The sequence below is a fragment of the Cricetulus griseus genome (assembly GCF_003668045.3).
Source record: "Cricetulus griseus strain 17A/GY chromosome 1 unlocalized genomic scaffold, alternate assembly CriGri-PICRH-1.0 chr1_1, whole genome shotgun sequence".
In the NCBI taxonomy this organism is placed as follows: Eukaryota; Metazoa; Chordata; class Mammalia; order Rodentia; family Cricetidae; genus Cricetulus; species Cricetulus griseus.
In genome coordinates, this window is record NW_023276807.1 from 27,577,368 (window position 1) to 27,605,302 (window position 27,935).

The following is a 27,935-nucleotide window of genomic DNA, read 5'->3' on the forward strand; positions in this document are numbered from 1 at the left end:
TGGTTAGGACACTGAATAAAAATCTGAAGGGGGAATCGACACAAAACAGTTTAAGAGACAATTGATTTCTCAAAGCTACAATGAAGAAACATTCTTTCTGGAGATTTCCATAGACACACTTGGGTCTGAGGTGAGAATGAATGTGCTCAACAACGGCAATGAATCCTCTAGATACACAATAAAAGGCCATTTATTCTAGGAACTTGTTCCAAGTCTTACTTCAGCATCCACTTGATGTTTACTACTGAACAATTTACTAAGTGTCCTTTTAGGATTTTTCCATGTGTATCATAGTTATACATCTGTATTTTTTTTCACCTTAAATTTTAGTATTAGGATGACATAATCTCAAAGAATGAACTGACCAATATTTCCTTCATTCAGTTTTCCAGAACAGACCGTACAGCAATTCTAAATACTTTTTGACATGTTTGGCAGAATTCTGTGGGAAAATCAGGTAGCCCTGGAAATTTTCTTTTAAAGGTTTGAGACGTATGCATTCATTTTCTTCAGTGTTGTGGAAAAATTCAGATATCTGTTTCATGTTGGGGAAATTGGTAGCTCATGGTATGTCACCATCTATTTAATCAGACCTAGTTTTTGGCTACTTCTGGTAACCTTTCAATATTTGGGATATTTAATGTACTTAATCTTATGGAAAGTGAGCTGATTTACATGTTATTGTCAAACAATCTCGAATGAAATGTTCAGAATTATGAATGCTAAGTTCTCAAGGACATTTATTAATCTTAATAGTTTCATCATATGACTAGGCTTGTATATTATGTTGAACTACATCCTCTATATAGTGATTAATTATATATGTGAAATAAAATCAACATACAATTGTTATATTTTTGTTTAAATTTAGTGTTAAGTATCTAATAGATTTTTCCCTGTATAATTATTTCCCTGTGCTTAGTTATTAGCAGTTAAAACGATATGCTGTATAAATATTACATGAAAATTGTATCCATGTAGTTGCTTGAGTTCTTTATTGAAAATGATGATTACTTGTGTTTAATTAAAAGGACATAAGAAAATACATCCTGGTAGACACAGTAAAGTAGGTTGATGGTGACGTTACTACAGCCCATTAATCCATTGCAAGTTGTTTTAGGACACATATGGCTCTCTCTCTCTCTCTCTCTCTCTCTCTCTCTCTCTCTCTCTCTCTCTCTCTCTCTTTCAAAATTCTAGTGATGAATGATCTGTGTTCATACAACTTTCAAAATTCTCCACTCGATTCAGTTCACTACATTTGAAACACCAACGTTGGTCATAATCCAAAACTGTCATCCTAAATGACATTTTTTAAATTGCTGTATGAAAGAGATTTCTGTATAAATCCAGGGATGGAAGAAGCCTTGTCACTTGGGGTCCAACTTTTCATTAATCTGCTATAGGTTTCTCTGGCATGTCTCAGCTAAAGGCTGCATCCCCTTGCATGTACTCCTGGACATCTTAATAAATTTTGCCTTCACACAGGCAGGTAGCCTGGCACTTCTCCTTGAGCAACTCGTGTTCACAGCCTGCTGAGCTCTTCAAGGACTCACAGTTACTAAGGTTATCTTCAAACTCACAGCTATTGGCTGCAATGAAAAGAGATTTCGTTATCTTATTGCCATCATCTGAAGTAGCAGCAGAAAATGCACCAGTTAAAGCATCCTTGGAGAGGTAGGAAGGAGAAACACACTAGCATCATTGCCACTGAGGTGATCTCAAGTAACTCAGGGGGCCACCTTGGCTGAGCTCACCAGCTCACCCATAACTCTTGGTTTCAATGGTATATTCCTAAAATGAATTGAGTTACTTATATCCCTGTCAGTCAAAGAGAAAGAAAAAGATATAAGCATATCTCCAGCTGCTGAGTCTGACACAGAACCCACTAATCAAATTTAGTTGTTCTAGTGTATGGTAAACTAAATTGGCTCCTTAGTCTAACTAACTAGTCCATTTCAAGTCCCCAAGGCCACATTCATGGCTAATCTTCCAAGACACTTGTTATAGAGGTTCTTTCTCTCATCTCACATTCTGGAAATCCAACTTTATACTTTCAGGAATAAATGCCCTTTGTGAATGAACTGAGACAAGGGCAGGGTGCCATGTTTTCCCCTGAACTCCTCAGAACCTCAAAGTAGATTTTAAGTGTGGTCGCTTTACAGGCCTCCTACAACCTCAAGGACATGGAATTCCAACAACTCTGCATTTAAGCAGAAACCAAGCTGGTATAGTCCCTCTTCTCCTGGCAAACATGCACACAACACTCAAACACTCTTCCTTTGGTTCATAGTAAAATAATACCCATTGCATTTAAACTGTTCACCCACTACTTCTAAACTTGATCCCACTCATGACTTTTGTATTATTGTGCAAGGAAATTTTTCTATAAAACATGACTGACACTTTTTTTTAAATTTCCTGTTGAATACTCAGTAAAAATAGGATATATTCAAAACTGTTTAGCAAATAAAATTCAGAAGAGTTATAGTCACTTAACACATTTTCTTATTAGTTTGCATGTTTGATACTAATATTTTTAAATTATAGGTATACAATTGAGTCAGAAATGATGTTAAATAAAAGTGAACATGCTTGATAGGTAAAAATCTCAATGAGTGATTCAATTCTACCATTCAAAGCAATTTTTAAAAAAATCATTAAATTCTGGGACACAATAGTCATGCCTCTCTATATTAGTGAAAAAATAAGATATATGGCATTTATGTTATTCTTTCATTTGTAGCCTTTTATCTATAAGCCAATACTGCATGCATATTAATATTGTGATTAAATATTTGCAAAAATACAATCACCTAATTACAAGAAAAGTGATCATTTTAAGTTTCTGGGTATACTGTAGAAATGAGAAAATCAACATAGGCAAAGACTAGCATTACAGGATGTAAGACAGGCAAAGCATGATGTCAATTCATGTTGGTTAGCATGATTTCCTTTTTTCAGTTATGGGTTTATATGTGCCTTCGTGTCTGTATGTCCAGCACCTGTATGCAGGTATCTGGAGATAGCAGAAGACAACATCAGATATCCTGAAACTGGAGTCACAGGCAGTTGTGGACCACCAAGGTCAGTTCTGGGAATGGAACTCAGGTCCTCTGTAATTACTGAGCTATTTCTCCAGCACCATGTTTTCATTGTTTAAATACCACTTTGGGGTTATTGATACTAAAAAATCCTCTGCACATCACATTGGGGGGTGGTAAATGTTCAATTATAACATGGGCAAAATTCTTTACCGAAAAAAAAAATGTCAGTTAGTGAGGTGTAAAAAAAAAAAAATACTTATTTTAACGCTTTTCTTGGGCAGATTTTTTTCCTTTTCTAAGAATACATCATTTAGTTGATTAGACAGTTCATAGAATAAAATAAAATGCTGACAAGCAGTAGTTCATCCCTTCACACTTACTGCACAGTCCCTTGTCACAGTTATTAGGACAGCTAGCACAAGGTAGCCCTTGCTGGTAAGGAGTGCTCTTTTTCAACACATTGTTGCCCCTGAAATTTGAAACATACCATTATTTTTCCCTTAGCTGCTCATTTCATGCCCTGAAGCATTAGTGAACATATATACATGGCTATTCATGGTTTTCAACTTTGTTTACATCATTTCCTGAACCAAACTGAAAACTGATTTCCATAGCAACAATAGCAACTAAGAGAACATTTCAGACATGAATGCATTTTTCTAGTTTTTTTGTCTGTTGTTGAGATAAAACTGACTAAAAGTGACTTTGGTGGAAGGGGTGTGTTATTTTAGGTAACAGGATACAGTCCATCATTGAGGGAAGCCAAGGCAGGAACCTGGAGGCAGGAGCTGAAGCAGACACAGTAGTGGTTTAAATTCTGCTTATAGACGGTACCCCAGCTCAAGTTCAGCTACCCTTCCTTCATGGTCCAGGTCTGCAACACCAAAAGGTTACATGGCCAGAGGTGGGCCAGGTCGTCCTGTATTAATTAGCCATCAAGAAAATGTCTCACAGACACAGACACAGGCCAGTTTAATACAGGAATCTGAGGTTCCTTCAAAGCTGTGTAAAGATGGCAACCAAGATTTAGCAATGACATGCCATCTCTTTGACCACAGTTCATCAAACTAAGTAAGGAAACTGAGGTAACTGGCATTTAGAATTTTCCCTTTCGTTGTCAAATAGATGAAATAATAACTAAGGCAAGACACCCTCCCCCAGGTGTGGGTTGAGAAAACACATCTCTCCAGAGAAATATCTCGTAAATGGTAGTGGGAGTGGAAAACTTTTCAATACTAAATCTACTCTATTTGAAAGCTCAGCTATTACACAGTTACTCGTTTTGCTGAGAGTGAGTTTATGTTGCTTGTGTGTGGTTAGTAGCATGGACTCAAGCACCTCTGGCTGGCATTTAAAGAGGTATCATGTGTGAGAATTTTATGGTTACTAAGAAAAGAATGCCAGTTGGCAAAGTCTTGATCTGTGCCAACATCCAAGGTTTATTATCTTACAGGAGCCAATTTGTGATTCTTAATGCTCACTACCATGTGGGCCAGTTAGTCAACTTGAAAATACATAAGGATCTGAATCCTAACTGTGCAAGTGGAACAAGGCAATGCAGCTGGGGTTTGGTGTTATTGAGTGAGCACTTAGAAAACAACCATGGGGGTTCTAGAAATGCTCTGTAGGTTCATTCCCAGCTTCCTCCCATTATCCATTCCATTACTGTTTCTTGTGTCTGCCCATGGGATGCTTTTATGAATAAGCAATATATTTAGATACAAATCTCCATGGTCTGTGAATTCTCTCTAGTAAGGGCTAAATGAAGTACTTTCAGAAAAACAAATTCTGAGTTCAAAGCTCTCCTTCTGGCGTCTTCTATCACCTGAGTAACCATCTCTCCACATGTCTGACAGAAAGTGTGGTCCCCCACCCCATTCAAAAAGTAAATATAGTAAAAACTAAAAATTATGTTGTCATTACACAGGTAGAATAGCAAAGTTTGTGGGAACAATGTAAGATGTTTCTCTTTTGTAGGTAACAAGCAACTGAAATATCTGAGTATAAAAAAATTAGGGTATGTCATCCTGTTTGCAAGCCAACAGCTTAAATCTTTTGTTCAAGCATTAAACTTGTACAGTCCTGAAGTACGAAATCAGCAAAACAGATAACGTGAAATCTTAGAAGAATCCACAGCACAAATGGTCCTTGAATGAAGGACCTAGGAAAGGATAATTCAAAGAAAGGACATCATTAAATAAGTGAAGGTGGAGATCTTAGATCTTTACATTCAGAACTGTGTAACTACCCTCTTCTCTGACAAATTAATGTTGTCTAGATCTTCAAAGAAAAGCCCTGATGTTTCCCCTTCCCTTGGTGGTTCTAAATTTTTTATTCTGGCTTGGTTTATATAAAATTTCAAATATTGGTTTGCAGGTAAAATGACACACATTAATTCTGAAGTGCATACTTACGCAGGACAGTATTGGCAAACATAGAAGTACTTTAGGGTATCCTGGTTGGGACAGAAAGCAATTCCACAGCCAACTTTGTAGGTTGAATACCAAACAACCTACAAAACCATGGAAGATAAAAGTATGGATGTTTATTAGAAAACTGGTGAAATACACAAAATAATATTAACATATTTAGAACATAAATATGTAGCTCTTACAGTCTACCTTATAAAATTTTTATTTTAGGAATCACAGTAAATAAAATTTTATTTTAATACCCTTTAAAACTAAACATGTCATGTGTGAGATTGCTATTTTATCCATGTATGATGAAAGGATATACTGTATGCTTTCCTATCAAGTATTCTTCAGATCCCAGGCATAAATTAGCATATCTTAAGCATATCTTAAGGTATCAGTCAAATGACAGAACTATATAAAATCTACTCAGCCTGTCTCCTCAAACTTAACATAGGAACAGGCCATCAGTTGGCAAAGCTTTAGTCATCTCATTACAGCGTTACTATGGCGTCTTCATCTATTTGCTTACCTGAGTGAAATGTCCAACTGCTGTATTGGGTTTTGCTCCTACACCATAAGTAAAATTTTCACTTTCATCGTACCAGCTTTGAATTGCGGTTGTCCAAGGAGTAGGATCACTTGACATATAGAGATTCTCACCACATCTCGTCTCTGGGGAGGAATGTATTTATGAGGAAGACAATAAAACTTTCAATGGCAAAATAAATTGACTACACAAATGCAAAATTCTGCATGTCAGCCATAGACTCTATGGTCAATAACTATTGGTTGATGTGGGAGCAGGGTGACTGCTTCTTAGATTGATTAATTGATTGATTAATCAGATAAGAAAACAGCCATCTGACACATCCAAGATGGCCTAAGCATGCAAATATTTTGAATAGATTGTGACTACTCCATTCTTTTAAAATGCCTTCTCCACTTGCATTGTCAAAACTGCAATCATCTAGACACTAAATGCTTCATGAGTATATGGCTTGTGTGCTCTCAGCTTTGTGATACAGGCTTAGTAAAGACAAGTGACCAACACTTGAGTGTTTTCTATGCTGTCTGACCCATTCACCAGTTTCCACAAAGAAGACCTTAAAAATAAGCCCATGGGATTTTTTTTATGAAGTAAGATGACAAATTTTCAAAGAGACAACTGTCAGCAGGAAGAATAGTTTCACAGACTTAATCCTCTTCCTGAGAGAACCAGACACAGTCAGGACAAGTTGACATCAAAGCCCTTACTGAATCTGTGTGAGCTTGAAATAACATGTCTATTCTACATACAATGAACATCAAACATTCTAAGATACTTCCCTTAGTAGTGAAGGGAAAAGTAACAATCTAATAATACACTAGATCTCCAAGACTGCTTCGGTCTTCTACTGACTCTGATCCTCTCGCCACAGTTCTTTTATTATCAGAGCAGCCATGATAAAATAACAATAGATCAACTAAAACAGTGGAAGGATGACTTCCACAGTGGGCTTCTCTACATGCTTCAAGACATAAGAAAACAGTCTGTGTGAGGTCTGCGTACCAAGTTTCCTCCATCATGGTTCTGGATTGCTCCACAAAATGTGTCCTGCTCTTCTTTAGAACAATCTATACATTAGTCACTTGCAGAACATAGAAAACAACACATAGTCTGGGCTTGGTATTGCACACCTTTAGTTCCAGAAGCAACCTGGTCTACAGAGCCAGTTCTAGAGAAGCCAAGGTTACATAATGAGAGCCAACCTAACCGAGAGAGAGAGAGAGAGAGAGAGAGAGAGAGAGAGAGAGAAGAAAAACTTCACTGCTTGACATAATTTCAAAACATTCTCAACATATTCAGTCTACATTGGATCTCAATATGATCTCAAAACCTTAGGCATTTTGCAACAAAACTGAACAACAGCTGAACACAATTATCGGAAAAATAGATATCAAAATGCTAAGCATTTATGCATTATCAAAATGAGGTGGAGGTGATTAGATTTGATAAAGCAATAAACAAAAACATCAAGTATGACATGACTACAGTGTGTTCTCTGGCCTATCATTTCTTCCTAATGTTGTTTTTCTAATCTGAGGATATTTGTAAAAAAAGGCATGACACATGCTCTGCTTTGCTTATGAGCTTGGAGAGAGCAAATGACACATTGCATGAAACATTTGCATAAAATAAACATGAACCATGCTGTTATTATAACTAAATTATAAATAAATGACTTTGAAAGACTGCAGAAGTGGCATTTATGTGCAAATTCTCAGTGTAATATCCTACAAATGGCTGTTAGTATTGAATTTATTTACTTATGAAGCAGCTATATGTAACATACGTACTGATTTTTCGGTCTTCTGCATTACTGTGTTCTAAAGTACACTTATTAGCCCACTTTTGAGCATTTCCTGCTACTTCTACGTTCCATTCCTAAATATCAAAAGAAAAAGAAAACTACATTTAATAATCCAACCATAACAAAAGCATATTAATTTGATTAGTTAGCAAACCTATAAAACTTCTGGAGAAGTATTTCCTAATTATCACTGATAGTAAAATTCCTCTTTTGTTGTTTGAATTTTTGCATGTGCCAGTATCCACATGAAGAGAAGTCCAACAGGGATGTGTATAAGGGAAAAATATCTAACTGTAAAGCCACATCCGTGATGTTTGTGAATGATGCTAAATATTGATAATATTTTAATATTATAAGCTGCTCTGGGTTGTTCCAAAGTCCTTTGATGCTTGTTGCTTTCATGTGGGAGACATGGGCTTGAATATGATAAAGGCTAATAGCACTGTGTCCTGTGAAATGCTTTACATTAAGAAGGGTATAGTATTGGGAATGAAGAGATGCCTCACTGGTTGAGACAATCTGCTGCCCTCTTGCAGAGGTCCCATGTTTGGTTCCAAGCACTTCCATCAATTTACTCATAGCTGTCCATAAACCAAGTTCTAAGGGGGTCTGATGCCTCTGGTCTCCACAGGTACCCACACAAATGTGCAAATGTGCACGCGCGCGCGCGCGCGCACGCACACACACACACACACACACAGAGAGAAAGAGAGAGAGAGAGAGAGAGAGAGAGAGAGAGAGAGAGAACAATCCTCTTCAAGAATATTCTGAAAACCAGAAAATGCCTTGATTCATACCTAAGAAAGACAATGAACACAATGCTTCACACAGGATACTCAAAGATTTGGTTTCTAATTCTGCCTAACTTATTAGACCCAAAACCTGAAATGTCATTGAGCCATGTTAAAAAAAAAAAACAAAAATAATATAGTCTTCACACATAAAATTTTTAGTAAAATCTCAAAATCTAAGCAGGAACTGCCAGTAGTCATATCAGAGGAGCAGCAGGTGGCAACTGAACTGCAGCCTGTCAGAAGCAAAGCACTGATGGGTGAATCTCAGATAGGAAAGGTCCCAAGGACTTCAGCTCCAGAATATGTCTTGTAACTGCTGTGCCTTTACATGTTTGTCCTTGAAATTTTTCTCTGGTATCTGGCATGGTGTGAATGGGTGTGGGGGAATCCCCATTGTCTTTAATGTAGTGTGATTATCTCATGGAGATATCCCATTTTACTGAGCATTTTTACCTGTAAATTATTATGGAGATGATGTCCTCTTAAGGTGTACTGTCTAACTGAAGCAATGATTTTATACATTAATGGTGTTAGTTTAAATAGAATTTTGATGATTAGGGTTTTTTTAAAAAATATAGTAAGGGATTATGATAGAGGTTAGAATACTGGGAAAATTAATATAGGTAAAGGCAGGATATGGTGTTGCCACCACCCTTGATAAAGCAGGGCCTGAAGAGAATAGGAAATAAGAACAAGGAAGTGTCATGCAGCTAGGATAAACTGTGGCTTAGGTTAATGATTAAGAAAAACAACTGAGTCCCAGAAGCTAGGCTAGCTCAAGTTCTTTTAATCTTAATGTGGGAGATGTGTTCATGGGTTTCAGTGAGCATTGATAGCTAAAACAAAGCTTTACATATTGACTAAGATTAGTTTAAGGTGTTTTTATTAATGGCTTTGAGGTAGAAAGTCTTCCAGAGCAGTTTCAAGTTTAGAAAGGCACATAGTTGAGTGTGGGACTCTTTGAGGTCAAGAAATAACAAAAAGGGGAGCCCCATTATTATTAGCTGGCATGCCTTTCTCGCTGAGGATGGGCTGGTGATCAAGGGTGATGATTAATTCCTTGTACCCATTTTTGCCCTTAGCTTCCTGATTTAAAATATTTTTCATGAGTGGATATGCACCCTGAGGATTTAAAGCAGAGCGGACTGATTGCTTTTCATATATAAAAGTTTATATTTGTTATTTTTTTAAGATTTTTGTATGATATTATCTTTTGAGATAAATAAAATGATAGAACCTTTCTTTGTAACTGCAAAATGCAACCTTCCAGTAAAGGAACTGGCTGAAAAAGAATACCTTGCTTGCTTACACTCTGTTAATCTATAACAAGCTGCTTGGACATGAATGTATATATGTTCTTGAGATAATTTTTCATCTGTAATATGTAAAATGTTTAATCAAGTAAGAGAAATGGGAAAATGTTTTTTACTTGCATTCACTGTAATCATTCATTTAAAAAATAGAATGTAATCACATTGTAATTTTTATATTGCTTGAGGAATCTGCTGGGGTATATAAGCTGTAAGGGAAAAAGTGGTTACCAGAAGTGATACATCTGGATAGAGGTAAGAAATAAAAAGATGAGACAGAGCATTCCGCCGACCGACCCAGGAACTAGGTGAGTGAGTCTCTGCCTGCTCCTGACTCCCGACCAAAACAACATACACCCCATCACCCCCACCCCCACCCCCGCCTGCGCCTGCTGGCTTGGGTCAGACACACCCAGGCAGGGAGGAGCTCCCTGTGCCCCGAATCTGCTAGCACCCCACTCTTCCATTCCGCCGACCCACCCAGGAACTAGGAACTAGGAACTAGTGAGGAGACTACAAGGAGCGTCAAGACCATCCAGAGTTGTGGGCATTGAATTCCTGGACCCCACACACCACTGGGTCATAAGAGGAGATAGAGAGACCCCACCTGCACCCACTAAAAGAAGATATGGGGAGAAGACAGAATAAGATTTCACTCAACAACAGAAAGACCAATATGACACCACCAGAATCTAGGGACTCCACTCCAGCAAGATCTGAAAAGCCCAACACAGAGCATGAAGATGAGATGGACCTCAAAAATTATCTCAGCAAGATGATAGAGACCTTTAAAGAGGAAACAAGAAAATCCCTTAAAGAAATAGAAGAAAAAGCAAACAAAAAATTAAACGAATTGGAGGAAAAGACAAACCAAAAAATTCAAGAAAGAAAGAAATCTCTTAAAGAATCTAAAGAAAGCCAGGAAAAAACATCCAAACAAGTGAAGGAAGCTCTTGAAACAGTTCAAAGCATGAAAGCTGAAATAGACACAATAAAGAAAACACAGAATGAGACCATGCTGGAAATGGAAAGACTGGATAAATGATCAGGAACTAAAGATGTATGTATATCCAATAGAATTCAAGAGAAGGAAGAGAGATTTTCAGCTACTGAAGACTCGCTAGAGGATATACATTCATCAATCAAAGAAAACCTCAAGTCCAACAAATCCCTAACACAAAATATCCAAGAAATATGGGACACTGTAAAAAGGCCAAACCTAAGAATAATAGGTGTAGAAGAAGGGGAAGAAACACTGCTCAAAGGTACAGAAAACATATTCAATAAAATCATTGAAGAAAACTTCCCCAACCTACAGAAGGATATGCCTATGAAAGTACAAGAAGCTTACAGGACACCAAACAGACTGGACCACAAAAAGAAGTCCCCCCAACACATAATAATCAAAACTCCAAATCTACAGAATAAAGAGAAAATATTAAGAGCAGCAAAGGAAAAAGGCCAAGTAACATATAAAGGCAAACCAATCAGAATCACACCTGACTTCTCAATGGAAACTATGAAAGCCAGAAGGTCTTGGATAGATATCCTACAAGCACTAAGGGAGCATGGATGTCAACCTAGACTACTGTACCCAGCAAAACTTTCAATCACTATAGATGGAGAAAACAAGATATTCCATGACAAAAACAGATTTAAACAATACATATCCACAAATCCAGCACTACAGAAGGCTCTGGAAGGAAAACTCCAACCCAACCAACATAACTATACCCACAAAAACACTGGCAATAGATAATCTAATTTTACCAAACACAAAAAGAAACAGGAGGGCAAAATCCACACGCAATGATACCACGAACAATAAATAAAAAACAAAGAAGAACCAATGAACAATGGACATTAATATCCCTAAATGTCAATGGTCTTAACTTACCCATAAAAAGATATAGGCTAACAGAATGGATACGAAGACAGAATCCATCCTTCTGCTGTTTACAAGAAACACACCTCAACTTCAAAGACAGGCGATACCTCAGAGTAAAAGGATGGGAAAAGATTTTCCAATCAAATGGGCTCAAGAAACAAGCTGGGGTAGCAATCCTAATATCTAACAAATTAGACTTTAAACTGAAAGCAATCAAAAGAGATGAAGAAGGGCATTTCATACACATCATAGGAAAAGTCCATCAAGATGAAGTCTCAATCCTGAACATCTATGCCCCTAATATGAAAGCACTCACATTTGTAAAAGAAACATTACTAAAGCTCAAACCACACACACTTATAGTAGGAGACTTCAACACCACCCTTGCACCATTAGACAGAACCACTAGACAAAAACTTAACAAAGAAACAAAGGATCTGACAGAAGTTATGACACAAGTGGATTTAACAGTTATCTATAGAACATTCCATCCAAACACAAAAGAATATACCTTCTTCTCAGCACCACATGGAACCTTCTCAAAAATTGACCACATAGTTGGCAGCAAAGCAAACCTCCACAGTTACAAAAGTATTGAAATAACCCCCTGTATCTTATCAGACCACCATGCATTAAAGCTAGAATTCAACAGCAATACGAATTGCAGAAAACCTACATTTGCGTGGAAAATGAATAACTCCCAATTGCATCATTACTGGGTTAAGGAAGAAATAAAAAAAGAAATTAAAGACTTCCTAGAATTTATTGAGAATGTAGACACAACATCCCCGAACTTATGGAACATCCGGAAAGCAGGGCTAAGAGGGAAGTTCATAGCACTAAGTGCTCAAATGAAGAAACTGGAGGAAAATCACATGAGAGAATTGACAGAACAACTGAAAGCTTTAGAGCAAAAAGAAGCAAACACACCAAGGAGGAGTAGACGCCAGGAAATAATCAACCTGAGAGCTGAAATCAACAAAGTAGAAACTAGGAAAACAGTACAAAGAATCAATGAAACAAAGAGTTGGTTCTTTGAGAAGATCAATAAGATAGACAAACCTCTAGCCAAACTAAGCAAAAGGCAGAGAGAGAGCATGCTAATTAACAAAATCAGAAATGAAAAGGGGGATATAACAACGGACACTGAGGAAATCCAGAGAATCTTTAGGTCATACTTTGAAAACCTGTATTCCACAAAATTGGAAAATCTAAAGGAAATGGACAGCTTTCTGGATAAATATCACTTACCAAAATTAAATCAAGATCAGATAAACAGTTTAAATCGACCTATAACCCCTAATGAGATAGAAGCAGTAATCAAAAGCCTCCCAACCAAAAAAAGCCCAGGGCCAGATGGCTTCACTGCAGAATTCTACCAGAAATTCAAACAAGAGCTAATTCCAGTACTCCTCAAACTGTTCCACACAATAGAAGCAGATGGGATATTGCCAAACTCTTTCTACGAGGCTACAATCACTTTGATACCCAAGCCACACAAAGATATGACTAAGAAAGAGAACTACAGACCGATATCCCTCATGAACATCGATGCTAAAATACTCAATAAAATATTGGCCAACCAAATCCAAGAACATATCAGAAAAATCATCCACCATGATCAAGTAGGCTTCATCCCAGGGATGCAAGGATGGTTCAACATAAGAAAATCCATCAATGTAATCCACTACATAAACAAACTGAAAAAGAAAAACCACATGATCATCTCACTAGATGCTGAAAAAGCCTTTGACAAAATCCATCATCCCTTCATGATAAAGATCTTGAGAGAACAGGAATAACAGGAACATATCTAAACATGATAAATGCAATATACACCAAACCAATAGCCAACATCAAACTAAATGGAGAGAAACTCAAAGCGTTTCCTCTAAAATCAGGAACAAGACAAGGCTGTCCACTCTCTCCATATCTCTTCAATATTGTACTTGAAGTTCTGGCTATAGCAATAAGACAAGAAAGGGGGATCAAAGGGATACAAATTGGAAAGGACGAAGTAAAACTTTCACTATTTGCAGACGACATGATAGTCTACATTAGTGACCCGAAAATCTCTACCAGGGAACTCCTACGGCTGATAAACACCTTCAGCAAGGTAGCAGGATACAAAATTAACTCAAAAAAATCAGTAGCCCTACTATATACAGATGATAAATCCAATGAGAAAGAAATCAGGGAAACATCACCTTTCACAATATCCACAAACAACATAAAATATCTTGGGGTAACACTAACCAAAAAAGTGAAAGACCTGTACAAGAACAACTTTGAGACTTTAAAGAAAGAAATTAAAGAAGACACCAGAAAATGGAAAAGATTTCCCATGCTCTTGGATAGGTAGAATCAATATCGTAAAAATGGCAATCCTGCCAAAAGCAATCTACAGATTCAACACAATCCCCATCAAAATCCCAACACAGTTTTTCACAGACATTGAAAGAACAATACTCAACTTTATATGGAAAAATAAAAACCCAGGATAGCCAAAACAACTCTTTACAATAAAGGATCTTCTGGAGGCATCACCATCCCTGACTTCAAGCTCTACTATAGAGCCATAGTTCTGAAAACAGCTTGGTATTGGCACAAAAATAGACTGATAGACCAATGGAATCGAATTGAAAACCCTGATATTGACCCACGCACCTTATTTTTGGATAAGGTATTTTGGATACCTTATTTTTGACAAAGGTGCTAAATCTATACAATGGAAAAAAGATAGCATCTTCAACAAATGGTGCTGGTACAATTGGATTTGGACATGCAGAAAATTTCAGATAGATCCATACCTGTCACCATGCACGAAACTTAAGTGCAAAAGGATCAAAGAACTCAGCATAAAACCAGCCACACTGAATCTTCTAGAAGAGAAAGTGAGAATTACCCTTGAACAAATTGGCACAGGAGACTGCTTCCTGAACATTACGCCAGTAGCACAGACATTGAGGTCTGCAATTAATAAATGGGACCTCCTGAAACTGAGAAGCTTCTGCAAGGCAAAGGAAACAGTCAGTAGGACAAAACGACCACCCACAGAATGGGAAAAGATCTTCACCAATCCCACATCTGACAGAGGACTGATTTCCAAAATATATAAGGAGCTCAAGAAGCTAGCCACCAAAACACCAAACAATGAAATTAAAAAGTGGGGTGCAGAACTATAAAGAATTCTCAACAGAGGAATCTGTAATGACTGAAAGACACTTAAGAAAGTGCTCAAAATCACTGGCCATCAGAGAAATGCAACTCAAAACAACTCTGAGATACCACCTCACGCCTGTCAGAATGGCTAAAATCAAAAATACCAATGACAATCTATGCTGGAGAGGATGTGGAGAAAAAGGAACACTCCTCCATTGCTGGTGGGAGTGCGAACTTGTAAGACCACTCTGGAAATCAGTATGGCGGTTGCTCAGAAAAATGGGAATCAGTCTACCTCAAGATCCAGCCATTCCTCTCTTGGGTATATACCCAAATAGTGCATGTACATACAACAAGGACATATGTTCAACCATGTTCAGTAGCATTGTTTGTAATAGCCAGAACCTGGAAGCAACCTAGATGCCCCTCAACTGAAGAATGGATTGAGAAAATATGGTACATCTATACAATGGAGTACTACTCAGCAGAAAAAAAGCAATGGAATCTTGAAATTCGCAGGCAAATGGATGGAACTAGAGGAAACCATCTTGAATGAGGTAACCCAGTCACAAAAAGACAAACATGGTATGTACTCACTCATATTTGAATTTTAGACATAGAGCAAAGGATTACCAGTCTATAATGCTCTTCACCAAAGAAACTAGGAAACATGAAGGACTCTAAGGGATCCCCAGGAATGGAAGTGGCATGAACTGCCGAACTAGTTGGGGGCATGAGGGTGGGGGGGAAGGAGCTGCTACAATAAGAACAAGAGAAGAGGAGTAGAGGAGAGGAAATGGAGGGGCAGAAACATTGAGTTGGGGGAAGAATAGAGGAAACAGAGCAGGATGTGAGATACCATATCAGAGGGAGCCACTATAGGTCCAAGAAGAGATCTGGAATCAGGGAGATCTCCAGAGACCTACAAGGATGACACGATCTGACAATCCAGGCAACGGTGGAGAGGATAACCTAAAAGCCCTTCCCCTAAAATGAGATTGATGACTACTCTTTATGCCATCCTAGAGCCCTCACCCAGTGGCTGAAGGAAGCAGAGACAGACACCCACAGATACACACTGAGCCGAAATCGGGAATTTAGTTGAAGAGAGGTTGGAATAAAGAACGAAGGGGTCTGTACCAGGTTAGAGAAACCCACAGGAACAGTTGACCTGAACAAGGGAGAGCACATGGACCCCAGATGCTGTCTGGGAGGCCAGTACAAGACTGATCCAGACCCCTGAACATGGATGTCAATAAGGAGGCCTCTGCACTCCAGGGAGCCTCTGGTAGTGGATTAGTATTTTTCCCTGGTGCAAGAAGGGACTTTGAGAGCCCATCCCATATGAAGGGTTACACTCTGGCCCTGGACACATGGGAAAGGGCCCAGGACCAGCACAGGAAGATTTGGTGGACTTTGCAGAGCCCCCATTGAGGGCCCTACCCTGCCTGGGGAGTGGTGGGTGGAGGGGGTGGGGGAGGAAGTTTGGGGGTGAGGGGAGGGAGAGGGAGAAGGGACTTGAAATAAGCTTGTTCCCTAACTAGAACTAATAAATTAAAAAAATATCTAGACATCCCTACTACCCACAAAGCGACAGCCTTAGCTCACTCCCTTAAAGCAATCAGTCTGGGGCTAAAGAGATGTCTCAGCAATTAAGAGCATACACTTTCTTGCAGAGGACCTGTGTCTGGTTCCCAGCATCTGCATCAGGAAGCCCACAATTGTCTGTAACCCCAGCTCTAGGGGAATCCAACATTCATCTCTGGATTCTGAGGCACTTTCACTCACATGCACAAACCCACACATGAAAATACGTGCATACAAACATTAATTAAAAGACAATAAAAATAAACCTTTCTGAGAGAGGTAACAGACTCAGAAAGACAAATATAATATGTACTCACTCATAGGTGGATATTAGACAAAAAAGCAAAGATAACCAGCATAAAATCCATAACCCCACAGAACCTAGGCAACCAAAAGGACCCTAAGAAAGACAAACATGGATCCACCTACGAATGGGAAAAAAAGACAAGATCTCCTGAGTAAATTGGGAGCATTGGGGAGGCAGGGGGAGGGTGGAAGGGGACAGGGGAGGAGGAAAGCAGGGTGGAAAATGTATAATTCAATGAAAACAAGTCTTTTTTTAAAAGCTATGGGGCTCAGAATCCTATCACCTGATAAACATGAATTTGTCATCCTCACTTTCACAAGACTTATTCCTTCCTCTACTGTTTCCTGTTTGTACTGGGCTTTGGCCAAATCAAAACTTGAGGACTAACAAGTTTTACACTCCTCTCCGACCTGGACGTTCTTCCACTGTGTCCTGGTCCTCTCCTTCTCACTGCGATTAGATGACTCTATTCTGATGTATTGATTTCACTCAGACAATCACCATCTCTTTTCTGGGCGAAAGCAACAGCTCCCTAACTTCTTCCTCCCTTAATTACAACATGCAGCCCAATTTTAGCGAGCTGTTCACGTCATCACTCCTGTTAAAATCCTAAGCTGACTCCCCACGACTCTCAAGAAAAAAGTTGAAGCCACTGAACAAATCCTACTTCTCTGTCATGCCCTAGCTCTCCAACTCCAACCCTTCATCACCCCTCACCAGACCACAATGCCACACAGATATATTCCCTGAACTAATCTTGAATGCCTCCTGAGTCAGTGTATGCCTTCCCATGCCTGATCCACCAGCTGGTGTCTACTCCCCTTTCGGCTGAGTTAGAGTAAGGTTTTCTCTAGGAGAATTCTTCATACCTCCATGTCATTAGGTACCCGAATGCTCCCTTTCTATTATTGTTTCCCACTGTGATCATCTAACTGGCGTTGGACCTGTGAGTGCACTTATTCTTCCAAAAGACTACACACTCCATCCTAATATCATGTTTCAGCCACAGAGACTCATATTTTCATTTATTTCTCAAACCTTTCATAATTTGAACTGGAAGACTGAAGAGAGCCTTGGGGCTTCAATGGCTACATATCTCATGAACCCTAAGCACTCATCTTAACATGTTCAGATAAGAGACGTGATATGAGGAACCTTTTGCACAGAGATGGAATCACACAATGGATAATATCTTCTCCCATGTGATCAAAACTAACAGAAGGATGCCTGGTTGGCATAGGAAGGCAGCATTAACTGCGTCACAGAAACTAATGTCATTAGCATCGTAATCTACCAAGACTAACTAATAAATGCACAAAACACTGAGGCACCACAAATGAAGTCAATAAAGAAAGTACGGTTGGTTTGTGTTTTGTAGCTGTACCACATATCCGCTTATGCATTTTAAACTGTGGAAAGAAAGAAATGATATATGCTTAATTGTGAACAGCTATTATGTTAATGTGATTTTTAAAATAAAACTGCTTTCCATGGCAAAAAAAAAAAAAGATGAGACAGAGGTAATAGAGAGATCCTAAAGGGATGTGATGAGTGTTATTCTCTTTTTCACTAGGCACAGTGAGCTAAATTTTGCCCCAGAAAGTTAAGTTTTACCCCCCAGATAGAAACATCAAATTGAGTGATTAGTTCACCGACTTTGGGCCCCCCCTTCAATTCCTGAGCTGCTGAAGACTGGTTCTTACGGCAGCAAGGAATATTTTAAACCACAATGTTAAGCTATCACCAGCTGCTCCTCCCTCCACATCCATCTGCTCCCCCCACAGCTGGCTCACATCATTTCCAACACAGTATCTTACCATTCTTAGCATGTTGCTGGCAGTGGGATTAACAGCTCTCCTCAGTTCATTGTGTTTACCTACAATCTCTAATTGAACTTGTGGTTGGTTGGTTAACAACGCAGTAAAAGCTGGATCCTATGGGAAAATAACTTAACATTTTTGTATATCACAGACAGTGACAAAATTACTTCAATAAAAAAATATTATCACATAATATCATCCGGATAGAAAAAGAAAATATTAGCTACTTGACAGTGCCAATAAATCTGAGTCAGCACTTAATTATAATAGTAATGACTATCTATAGGCAGAAGACTTGGAAATGATGAGTAACTCATTGCAAAACAAAAATTCCTCTAAGGCCACAAATGCTAGATTCTGATTTTAGCTCAGCTTTCATTATATTTTTTTTTCCAATGCAATCCTGTGAGAAGTAATTTAGGGAAGTAGTCTGCATATGCCCAGAGAAGAAAGGTAATCAAATCAACCTGTGAGACTTACAACAGTGATCTGCCTGCATGTTATACTGATGCAATAGGGATCAACATTATGAAAGTAACAAGCCTCTTTTTAATTGGATTTAAGGCCTACTGCATGAGCAGAAACCCATACCTAACAATGCTAAAGGGGCAAAGAATCTGAGACTATATAGGTCATGTGATCAAGACGAAAACTTACTACTATTTTGCTAAAGGAACAGCAATAAAATGACTCCTAGTGGCATATTGTTATACCCATAGATGAGTGCATCTTTCAGTAGATGGGAATTATTACAGAGACCTACAACTTGACAATGTGCAGAAGAGTGAGACTTTGAAGCACTCAGTCCTTTGTGAGATAACCTAAGTGAGATGATGTCTTCATCAAACCCCTGCCATCTGCCCACAAGAGGGATCTATGCAGGAGGAGGAACAAAATGATTCTAAGGTCCAGAGTGATGGGTGAATCCAAGGAAACAGTGTCTTCCAGACACAAGACTGATGCATGTATGAATTTACAGACTGTGGCAATACATAAAAGACCTACCAAGAATCACCAAACAAAAATCCCAGTCATGAGAGGGAGAAACTATTTGTAAATGATATATGCTGGCAAAGAGCAAATCAGTCTTCTCCTCCAATGTAGTGTCAAAATAAAGATTCTATTACTGTCAAGAGACACCAGGACCATGGCAAACTCTTATAAAAACAAACAAACAAAAAAAACCATTTAGTTGAGATGGCTTGCTTACGGTTTCAGTTCAGCCCATTATCATCATGGTGGAGAGCATGGTGGTGTGCAGGCAGGCATGGTGTTGGCTACAGCTTAGCTTACAGACAACTGGAGGTTGACTATCTGGACAGTATCCTGAGCATAGGAAACCTCAAAACCCACACTCAGAGTGACACACTTTCTCTAACAAGGCCTTACTCACTCCACCAAAGCCACACCCCCTAATAATGCCACTCCCTATGAAATCATGGGAGCCAATTACATTCAAACTACCACAGTGAGTACATCAACCATGCTCCAGGGCAGGGCCTATGCCCAACCAAGAATAGTTTGCCAATGAAAAGCAGACTATATTGGTTTTGCCTTGTTTTAGCTTTTTTTTTTGTACTATTTTTGTTTGTTTTGATTTTTTTGTTTTGTGTTTAGGCTGCTTTTTGTTTTGTTTTGTTTTGTTTTGTTTTAGAGAGAGACACAGAACATGAAGTTGGGTTGGTTGGAGTATCTTGGAGGAGTTGATAGAGGGAAAAAAACATAATATATATGGCATGAAAACTTCAGATTAAAGAGATATATTTTGTTGTCAAACACTCACAGCAGGAAGTCTAAGACATATCTATTGGTAATCTCCACTCTGGTTTCACTTCTCCCATTCTAGACCCTGCCCCTCAGAATGTCCAACAAGGGTCAGCTCCTCCCCCAAGAGCTGATCAAGACCACGCCTACAGGGTATTTAAGACCTGGTTGCCAGACCTGACACATGCTCTCACTCTGAAAGTGCTCTGCTTTGCTTTGCTCAGTTTATTAAATCTGGATTTATTAAGTCTGATTTGGCTTATCATATCAGTGGAGGATACCCAATAACCAAGGATCCAATACTTGTCAATATCCATTCACATTTGATCATACCACAATCGGATATAGTGAGGGAATCAATTTGTTGAGGATAACAAAGAGTTCATAAAGATGATTCTGGATTGGGATTTTAAAGATGAACAGTGTTTCTAGGACTGCTGAGAAGTGTAGAAAGTCATGCTGAGTGAGGTAATCAGTAATCCAAAAACCCAGTGACATCCGCTTTGTAATGATTTTTAGGAATCAAAGCCAAGAGTTGGACCAGGAAGTCAAAAAAGAATTGTTTATGTCCAGGAGGAAGAAAAAAACATTCAAGGGAGAAAAGATGGGAAACTGTTAAAATAAAGGCTTGAGACAAGGGGGGAGCTCATGGACCTCAGACTGATAGCTGGGAAACCAGCAAAGGACTGTTCCAGACCCCCTGAACATGGATGTCAGTTTGGAGGTCTGGGCAATCTATGTGGCCTCTGGTAGTGGATCAGTATTTATCCCCTAGTACACGAATGAACTTTGGGAGCCTGCTCCACATAGAGGAATACTCTCTAAGCCTAGACACATGGGGGAGGGCCTAGATCCTGCTCCAAATGATATGACAGACTTTGAAGATCTCCCATGGGAGGCCTCACCCTCCCTGGGGAGCAGAAAGGGGATGATGGGATATGGGCCCGGTGGTGGGCAGGGAAGGAGGGGAATCAGAGGGAACTGGGATTGACATGTAAAACAAGCTTGTTTCCAATTTAATTTTTTTAAAAAAAAAGGATTTAAAAAAATAAAGGCCTAAAAAAATAAAAAATAAAGGCCTTTGGAGTAAGAATCAAATTCTCTCCAGTCTAAGAATTTAACTATTATAACAGACTGGTTTTGGTTATGAATGCCAAATGAGGTTTGAAAAACTATTGAAGTCTTCACTTCTGGCTAGTATTGAGTTCGAAAAGTGAGAACAGAGTGTGAGAATGGTAACAATCACCGCAGTACTTCATATTCACAAGCCTCCATGCCAGAAGGTGAACTCCAGGTGTGAGACTTACACATGCTAACAAGGATGACTGGCCTTATTCTGAGATCACTAAAGCTTGAAGTCTTAGGTGAAACAGGGGGCCTGAATTCAAAATTTCACACAGTAACAATGTTTTATGTGCTAATTCCATGACCATTGGTAAACACAAAGAGACATTGGAATTAGGTTTTCAATTTAAAAACAAGTCCAATTATTTGTAAACAAGAACAATAGATAAATATAGTGAGCAAGGTAAAGAAAATGCAAATTTAAGATTACACATTCTTAAATTTCTGTAGCAATCACATGGAAATTGGATGAAATAAAGAATATAGAAAATACAGAAGAACCATAATCAGTTAGCTCTTTAAACCCATGTAACATATTGTATTTTAAGAATATAATTTGGGGATAACATGTGGTTTTAAATGCAGATGGCCTATTAAAATGTAAAATAAGTAAATTTCAGCAATATATGTACTTGTAATATGTTCAGTAATTGCCCCAAAGATATTTCCATATTCTAATTCTAATGTGGTACCATAAATATGGTACCAAAGTGGAACCTGACTCTCCAGCAAGGGATTTTATGAAAAACATATAGAGATGAGATTATGTCAACATGAAGGAGGAGGTTGGAGTGACACGGCCACTTGTCAAAGGGCAACAGTTGGCAGAAATCACTGTAAGATAGAAAGGAAGCAAGCCATGCGTTTGTGGCACACACCTTTAATCCCAGCACACAGGAGGCAGAGGCAGGCAGATCGCTGTGAGCTCGAGGCCAGACTGGTCTACAGAGTGAGTGCCAGGATAGGCTCAAAAACAATACAGAGAAACCCTGTCTCGGAAAAAAAAAAAAGATAGAAAGGAAGGCATCAGTCCCTTCCTATATCTGCATGTCTGCAGAAAGAACTCAATTTCAGACTTCTAGCGCCCACAGCTGTAGAAAATACATTTCTACCGTTCAGCCAGCAAGTCTTTGGTAATTCTTAACAATCATGCTCTAAACTTCATGTATTATTTAACCAATTATACAAAATACTGTTATCTCACTATTTAACATAGAATACTAGATGAGTTTGTTGTTCAACTTGTGCTACATTGTTGATGCCTGCTAACCTTCTTGGAATAGTCTTTGTCTTTTCAAGTATCTAATAGGCACATGTGACTGGTGGCCACTACAGCCACTAGTGATGGCTTAGTCCCCTATGTCTGCCTCTTTGTGAAGTACTCTGAGACAACCATGATAGCATTGTCACCTATGAGACATGCTGGATTCTTCTGCTCTCAAAGCAGCCTGTCCTTTCCCAAAGTTGTCAGATGGCTGTGAGAGGATGTTTCCACATTAAACTTACCTTTCCTTCTGAGGGCATTGATTGCAGCAGCAAAGCAAAGAGAAGCAGCATCACCTGGAACCAACCCATGGCTGGAAGCTGTCAAAACAAACATCTTCACTGAAGTCAGGAGTGTAGAGACTCAAGACAGGGGATATTGGGTGATCTAGGGTATGCCAAGCACCTGTAGAGTTCTAACAATTTAACAGTTGAAGGTCACTGTATAGTGCAAATATAATCGCAGGGAAAGCCCCCTTGTCTCTAAAAGGGACATGAAATGAAAAAAGCTTGATGGTTGTCCTTGACTTGCATGCCTTGCAGGCGCAGTGACCAGGGAATTCCTAGCATCTTCCTGGAAACTGCTGTTGCCTTTTCTTCATCCAAATGGTGTTGGGAAAAGAGATTCCTTCCTAGCTAATTAGGATGCTGACATTCATTATCCATTTCATTGTGGGGGAGAGGGTGCAGTTTGTTTTCACTGTGTCCCATCTTACTATTCTCAATTAGAAGAGAACTATTTATCTCTTTACACTAGAATTTAGTCACGATTTCATGGTTGGGATTATGCCAAAATAAATGACCAAACACCTTAGAAGAGATTATTTTTCAAGGAGAGAGATTAGAAATTATGCTTATTTTTCCTCATGCTTGTATTATTGTTGAAAGTTCTGGTGTAGAAAAACAAGCATATAGTTAATGAATTAAAATCCTCTACTCAGTTCTGGTTAATCCACGAAAAGGCACAAAGGTTGTTTAATATTATCATTGTATGTTAAAAGGCCTCCTTGCTCATCCCCATATTGCTTCTTCTAAAGAGGATGACACATCCTGGGTCCTTGGGATAGTACTCAAGGCAGCTCAGTTGGGGAAATACTTATCTTCCCATCATCACCCACCGGTAATGACTTCAAACACATTGCACATAGAAAACCAAAAACCAGTTTTATTTTGCAAAGAGCAAATCATTAATGCAGCCTCATGGAGCCCCTTTATCTTTATTGTAATAATTCATATCATGTAACCACATATTAAGTGACATGGAAACATACAAATACCACACTTTTTCACTTTCCCAATAAACATAGTTCTAGTGTAGATGACAAACATGAGAATTAGCTATGCTATTTATTTACATAGTGAATACGAAGTTTCATATAAAATATATATACATATATATAATTGATGTTTTTGTTTCTGTAATAGCATTGCTAAAAGAGTTCGTTGATGCCATTCTTGATACCACAGGTAGATATAATTAAGAATATATATTTTAAATTTAAGAAAATCAACTGGCACACTGGAGCAAAAAGGCTTGGCACACAGGGAGGGTGAATTTTGGATTGACCACTTTGGGCACACTCAGCAGGGTTTGAGTCCTAGTCCCACCCTAATTCTGTGAGTCCAGCATTTCTCTGTGTCTCAGCTTCCTTGCTTGTATGATAAAATCAGTGACTGGGTTGTTAATGGCAACAACCTAAAGCTAGAAAATCAAGTCAACACTCAAGAAAATGGACACATATAGGCTTGGTGCTGTCATTTGAGATGCTTAATTCAGTCATACCCGAAGTCAGTGTAACTTATTCCAGTAAACTCTCCTCATTCACAAAAAAAGAATATATATTTTAGTCTTTGCAACATTAAAGTGATTGGCATGATTAAAATGTTCACATTAGAATGGCTGCTTACTGGCCTGAACAAGGGGGAGCACATCGACCCAGATGCTGTCTGGGAGGCCATTACAGGACTGATCCAGACCCCTGAGCATAGATGTCAATGGGGATGCCTCTGCACTCCAGGGGGCCCGTGGTAGTGGTTTAGTATTTTTCCCTGGTGTAAGAAGGGACTTTGAGAGCCCATCCCATGTGAAGGGATGCACTCCTGCCCTGGACACATGGAAAAGGGCCCAGGCCCAGCTTAGGATGATGTGGTGGACTTTGTGGAGCCCCCATTGAGGGCCCTACCCTGCCTGGGGAGTGGAGGGTGGATGGGGTGGGGAGGAGGGATGGGAGTGATGAGAGGGAGAGAGGGAGAAGGGATTGACATGTGAAACCAGCTTGTTCCTAATTTGAACTAATGATAATAATAATAATAATAATAATAATAATAATAATAATAATGAATGGCTGCTTACTGTTGGTTGGACACTTGAAATATCTACCTTCTCTGTGTCAAGAAGGAAGGTGTAGAGAAAGGACAGATTACACATCAAAACTGTCTCCGGGCACATTCTACATCTGTCCCAGTCAACACTGCCCACAAATGGAGTTTTTCATACCAACAGACTCAAATTTCACCGCCAACTCTTTTATTTAGTTCATATCTAAACTATTAACATGAGCAAGTAGAATAAACCTTTGCCTCCTAATCAGTTGGGTTCTTCAGCAAATTACAATCTAGGCTATGTCTTTGTAGTCTGGTGTGTCTATATTGGCTATATAAGACTATTTAATTCTTGAAAAGTAGAACATATCTTATAGCTGAACGCATTTGTGAAATAAACTTCGTATGACCTTTATTTCTATCTGTAGCTTAATATTCATTAAGATACAGTCTTTGGAAACCATCAGGATTGGGAAATCCACCAGAGCTTCAGTTCTCTTACTCAAATAAGAATTTCTATAGTTTTACTTAAAAAAACCAAAGACAATTACACAAAAATTCTAATGCCATACACATGTAGTATAATATGCATAACCATAAATGGATAATATCAGTATTTTTATTATCTTTTGCAGTGCCTAAATCTGGCTTAACCCTGTCAGATATTTCCATAAAGATTTGTAATCTGGTTTAATGTTAATTTCAGAATTGTTTAAATTTTTTTTCTTCCTAGTGTTACAGGGAACAAAAAACAGTGTAGTCTATAAAATATTTAAGTGCTGGAAGTCTGGTCCTCCCTAACATAAGGAAAATTAATTAACTGCATCCTCATTGAAAGGCATATACATGACTCTGAAGCTTTTATACAGCTACATCACTCAGTGTGTCTACATTGTATGATCCACAGTTCCAAAATCTAGTAGGCCAGCAGACCACACAGTCCTCTCCCATATTCTTTCCAATCCGAATTGTAGTCATCTTCACTAAGTCTGGGGAAGGACACCATTTCTGAAAATGTATTCAAGAAAAAAATATGTCTTACGCATTCCCTCACTTTCTATTTTATTCTTGATACCTACATTCATACTTAGTTAAAAATTTGACCATCATTTTACCCTTCCTACATGTGAGTGGAACAGTACCTTGTCCTTTCTTCTGGTGTTCTAAGATCAGGTTGACATGGTTCTTCTAAAATGTCAGGGGAGTGATGTATGATTCCATTGTCCTAGAAGACAGAAACAGCATTTGAAACAAAGATGTATAGATACCTTTACCGATATTGTCTACACTCTCTGTCATAAACTTAAAACCTGACTGTTCACTAATGTCCACTTAATTCTTCACAATTAGATGTCACAATTAACACAATATTATGCTTTGGGGACCAGACTGTGCTTCTGTGTCTTAGCATTTCCTTCACACACTAGACCAAAAGTGTGTCTCCTTAACTAACTCAGTAGTCATTGGCTGGATGCCACCCTAGAAAACTGTAGTATGTACTGGTGTCCACTTTGACCTAGCTCTTCAGTCTTCACATTCTTCAAAAGATGGTGTCTACAACTACAACAGTGTTTCAACTACATGCATCAATGTTTGGTCAATATAGCTTCCCATCTTCTATTCTGGAAGTCAAAGACAGAAAGTTCAGAGGAGTGAATGACCCTAGATCTAATTGCTGGAGTCATATAAATGCACACCTACACAATAAGAAACACTGACATTTTTAATTTGACTGCAGAGAAGTCAAGACTTGGACATGGCTTTAAGCTCCCTCTAGGTGACTCAGTAGAAATCATACAGACAGGACCATGTCTCTCTTATGGTCAGGAGAAACCTCTAGCGGATTCTTGCTAAGAAAGTGAGCTAATGGTTGTCCTTGAATCTGCTGATGGCTCCGCTCACCCCACACATCTTTCTCTGCACTAAATTCACCCACTTTCCATTCCCTGGTCACATCCCCAATCCCTGTCTGCCCTAATATTTACCAGGGCTTCACAGCAAGATCATCATGCTGTCCCGGAGAGAGCCAGAGAGGGCTCTTCCTGACCTTCCTCTCTGCGGACGACGGCAACTGCCTTTTGCTGCCACGTGGGGGCGACGTCACGAAGCTTTATGCCCTCAGAGTAAGTGTTCACGAAGGAGCAACCCTCACTCAACCATCTCTCTATAGGATGTCACGGACAAGCTCGTGAATATTTTCCCCTGTGAAAAGTGAAGTTCTACTTTGTTATTGTCATTTGGGGGGTTGAGGGGCGTCAATGTCTGTTTACATAGAGCGCTCTAGGAAGAGGGAAAAGGAGATACATAAGGAGGTTGAAAGTTCAGGGAGACAGAAGCAAGCCCTTCATTTCCAGGATGCCTGAGTGAAGAGCTTAAGAACCAACACCTAAAATCAGAGATCTCTTACTGAGAGGATTACTGAAGATTTCAGAATCGTGGCAGAGTAGCGCCTACAATACATCCAATCCCAAGGAGTCAGCATTCTGCCTTTTTGTTTACAAAGTTTCCCTGATCATCATCTGTGCTTGACAGAAATTTTGTGGTCAGAAAATTCAAGAATGATAGCTGGATCAACTTTTGAATACCGAGATTCCTGACCAAGGGTTTCTATATTCGGGCTGAGCAGCTAGGTTTCATTAGTGGTATTCACAACAGGACTATAAATGATAAAAGAGTGGATAAAAGAGGGGACAGTTACCTCATTCCTTAGAGAAAGAGATCAACAATGTCAAGTCAATTAAACTCCCTCACACCTGCTGTTTTGTGTCTCACAAAGAA

The 27,935-nt window shown here is 38.9% G+C and overlaps 1 protein-coding gene across 2 annotated transcripts; it reads right to left on the minus strand.

Moving 5' to 3' along the window:
- Positions 1 to 976: 976 nt before the first annotated feature.
- Positions 977 to 27,224, minus strand: Crisp2 (cysteine rich secretory protein 2). 2 transcript variants are annotated; one of them, XM_027387386.2, is made up of 9 exons: positions 27,143 to 27,224; positions 26,300 to 26,382; positions 23,079 to 23,156; positions 18,681 to 18,797; positions 7,802 to 7,889; positions 5,994 to 6,136; positions 5,462 to 5,559; positions 3,428 to 3,516; positions 977 to 1,592 (listed from the first exon to the last, which is right to left on the minus strand). In XM_027387386.2, exons 3-9 carry the CDS (start codon positions 23,145 to 23,147, stop codon positions 1,465 to 1,467), a joined length of 732 nt encoding a protein of 243 aa, XP_027243187.1. In that variant the 5' UTR covers positions 23,148 to 23,156; positions 26,300 to 26,382; positions 27,143 to 27,224; the 3' UTR covers positions 977 to 1,464. The 2 variants fall into 2 exon arrangements, with proteins under 2 accessions (XP_027243187.1, XP_035308799.1); XM_035452908.1 differs by lacking the exon at positions 18,681 to 18,797.
- Between the last annotated feature and the right edge of the window lie 711 nt (positions 27,225 to 27,935).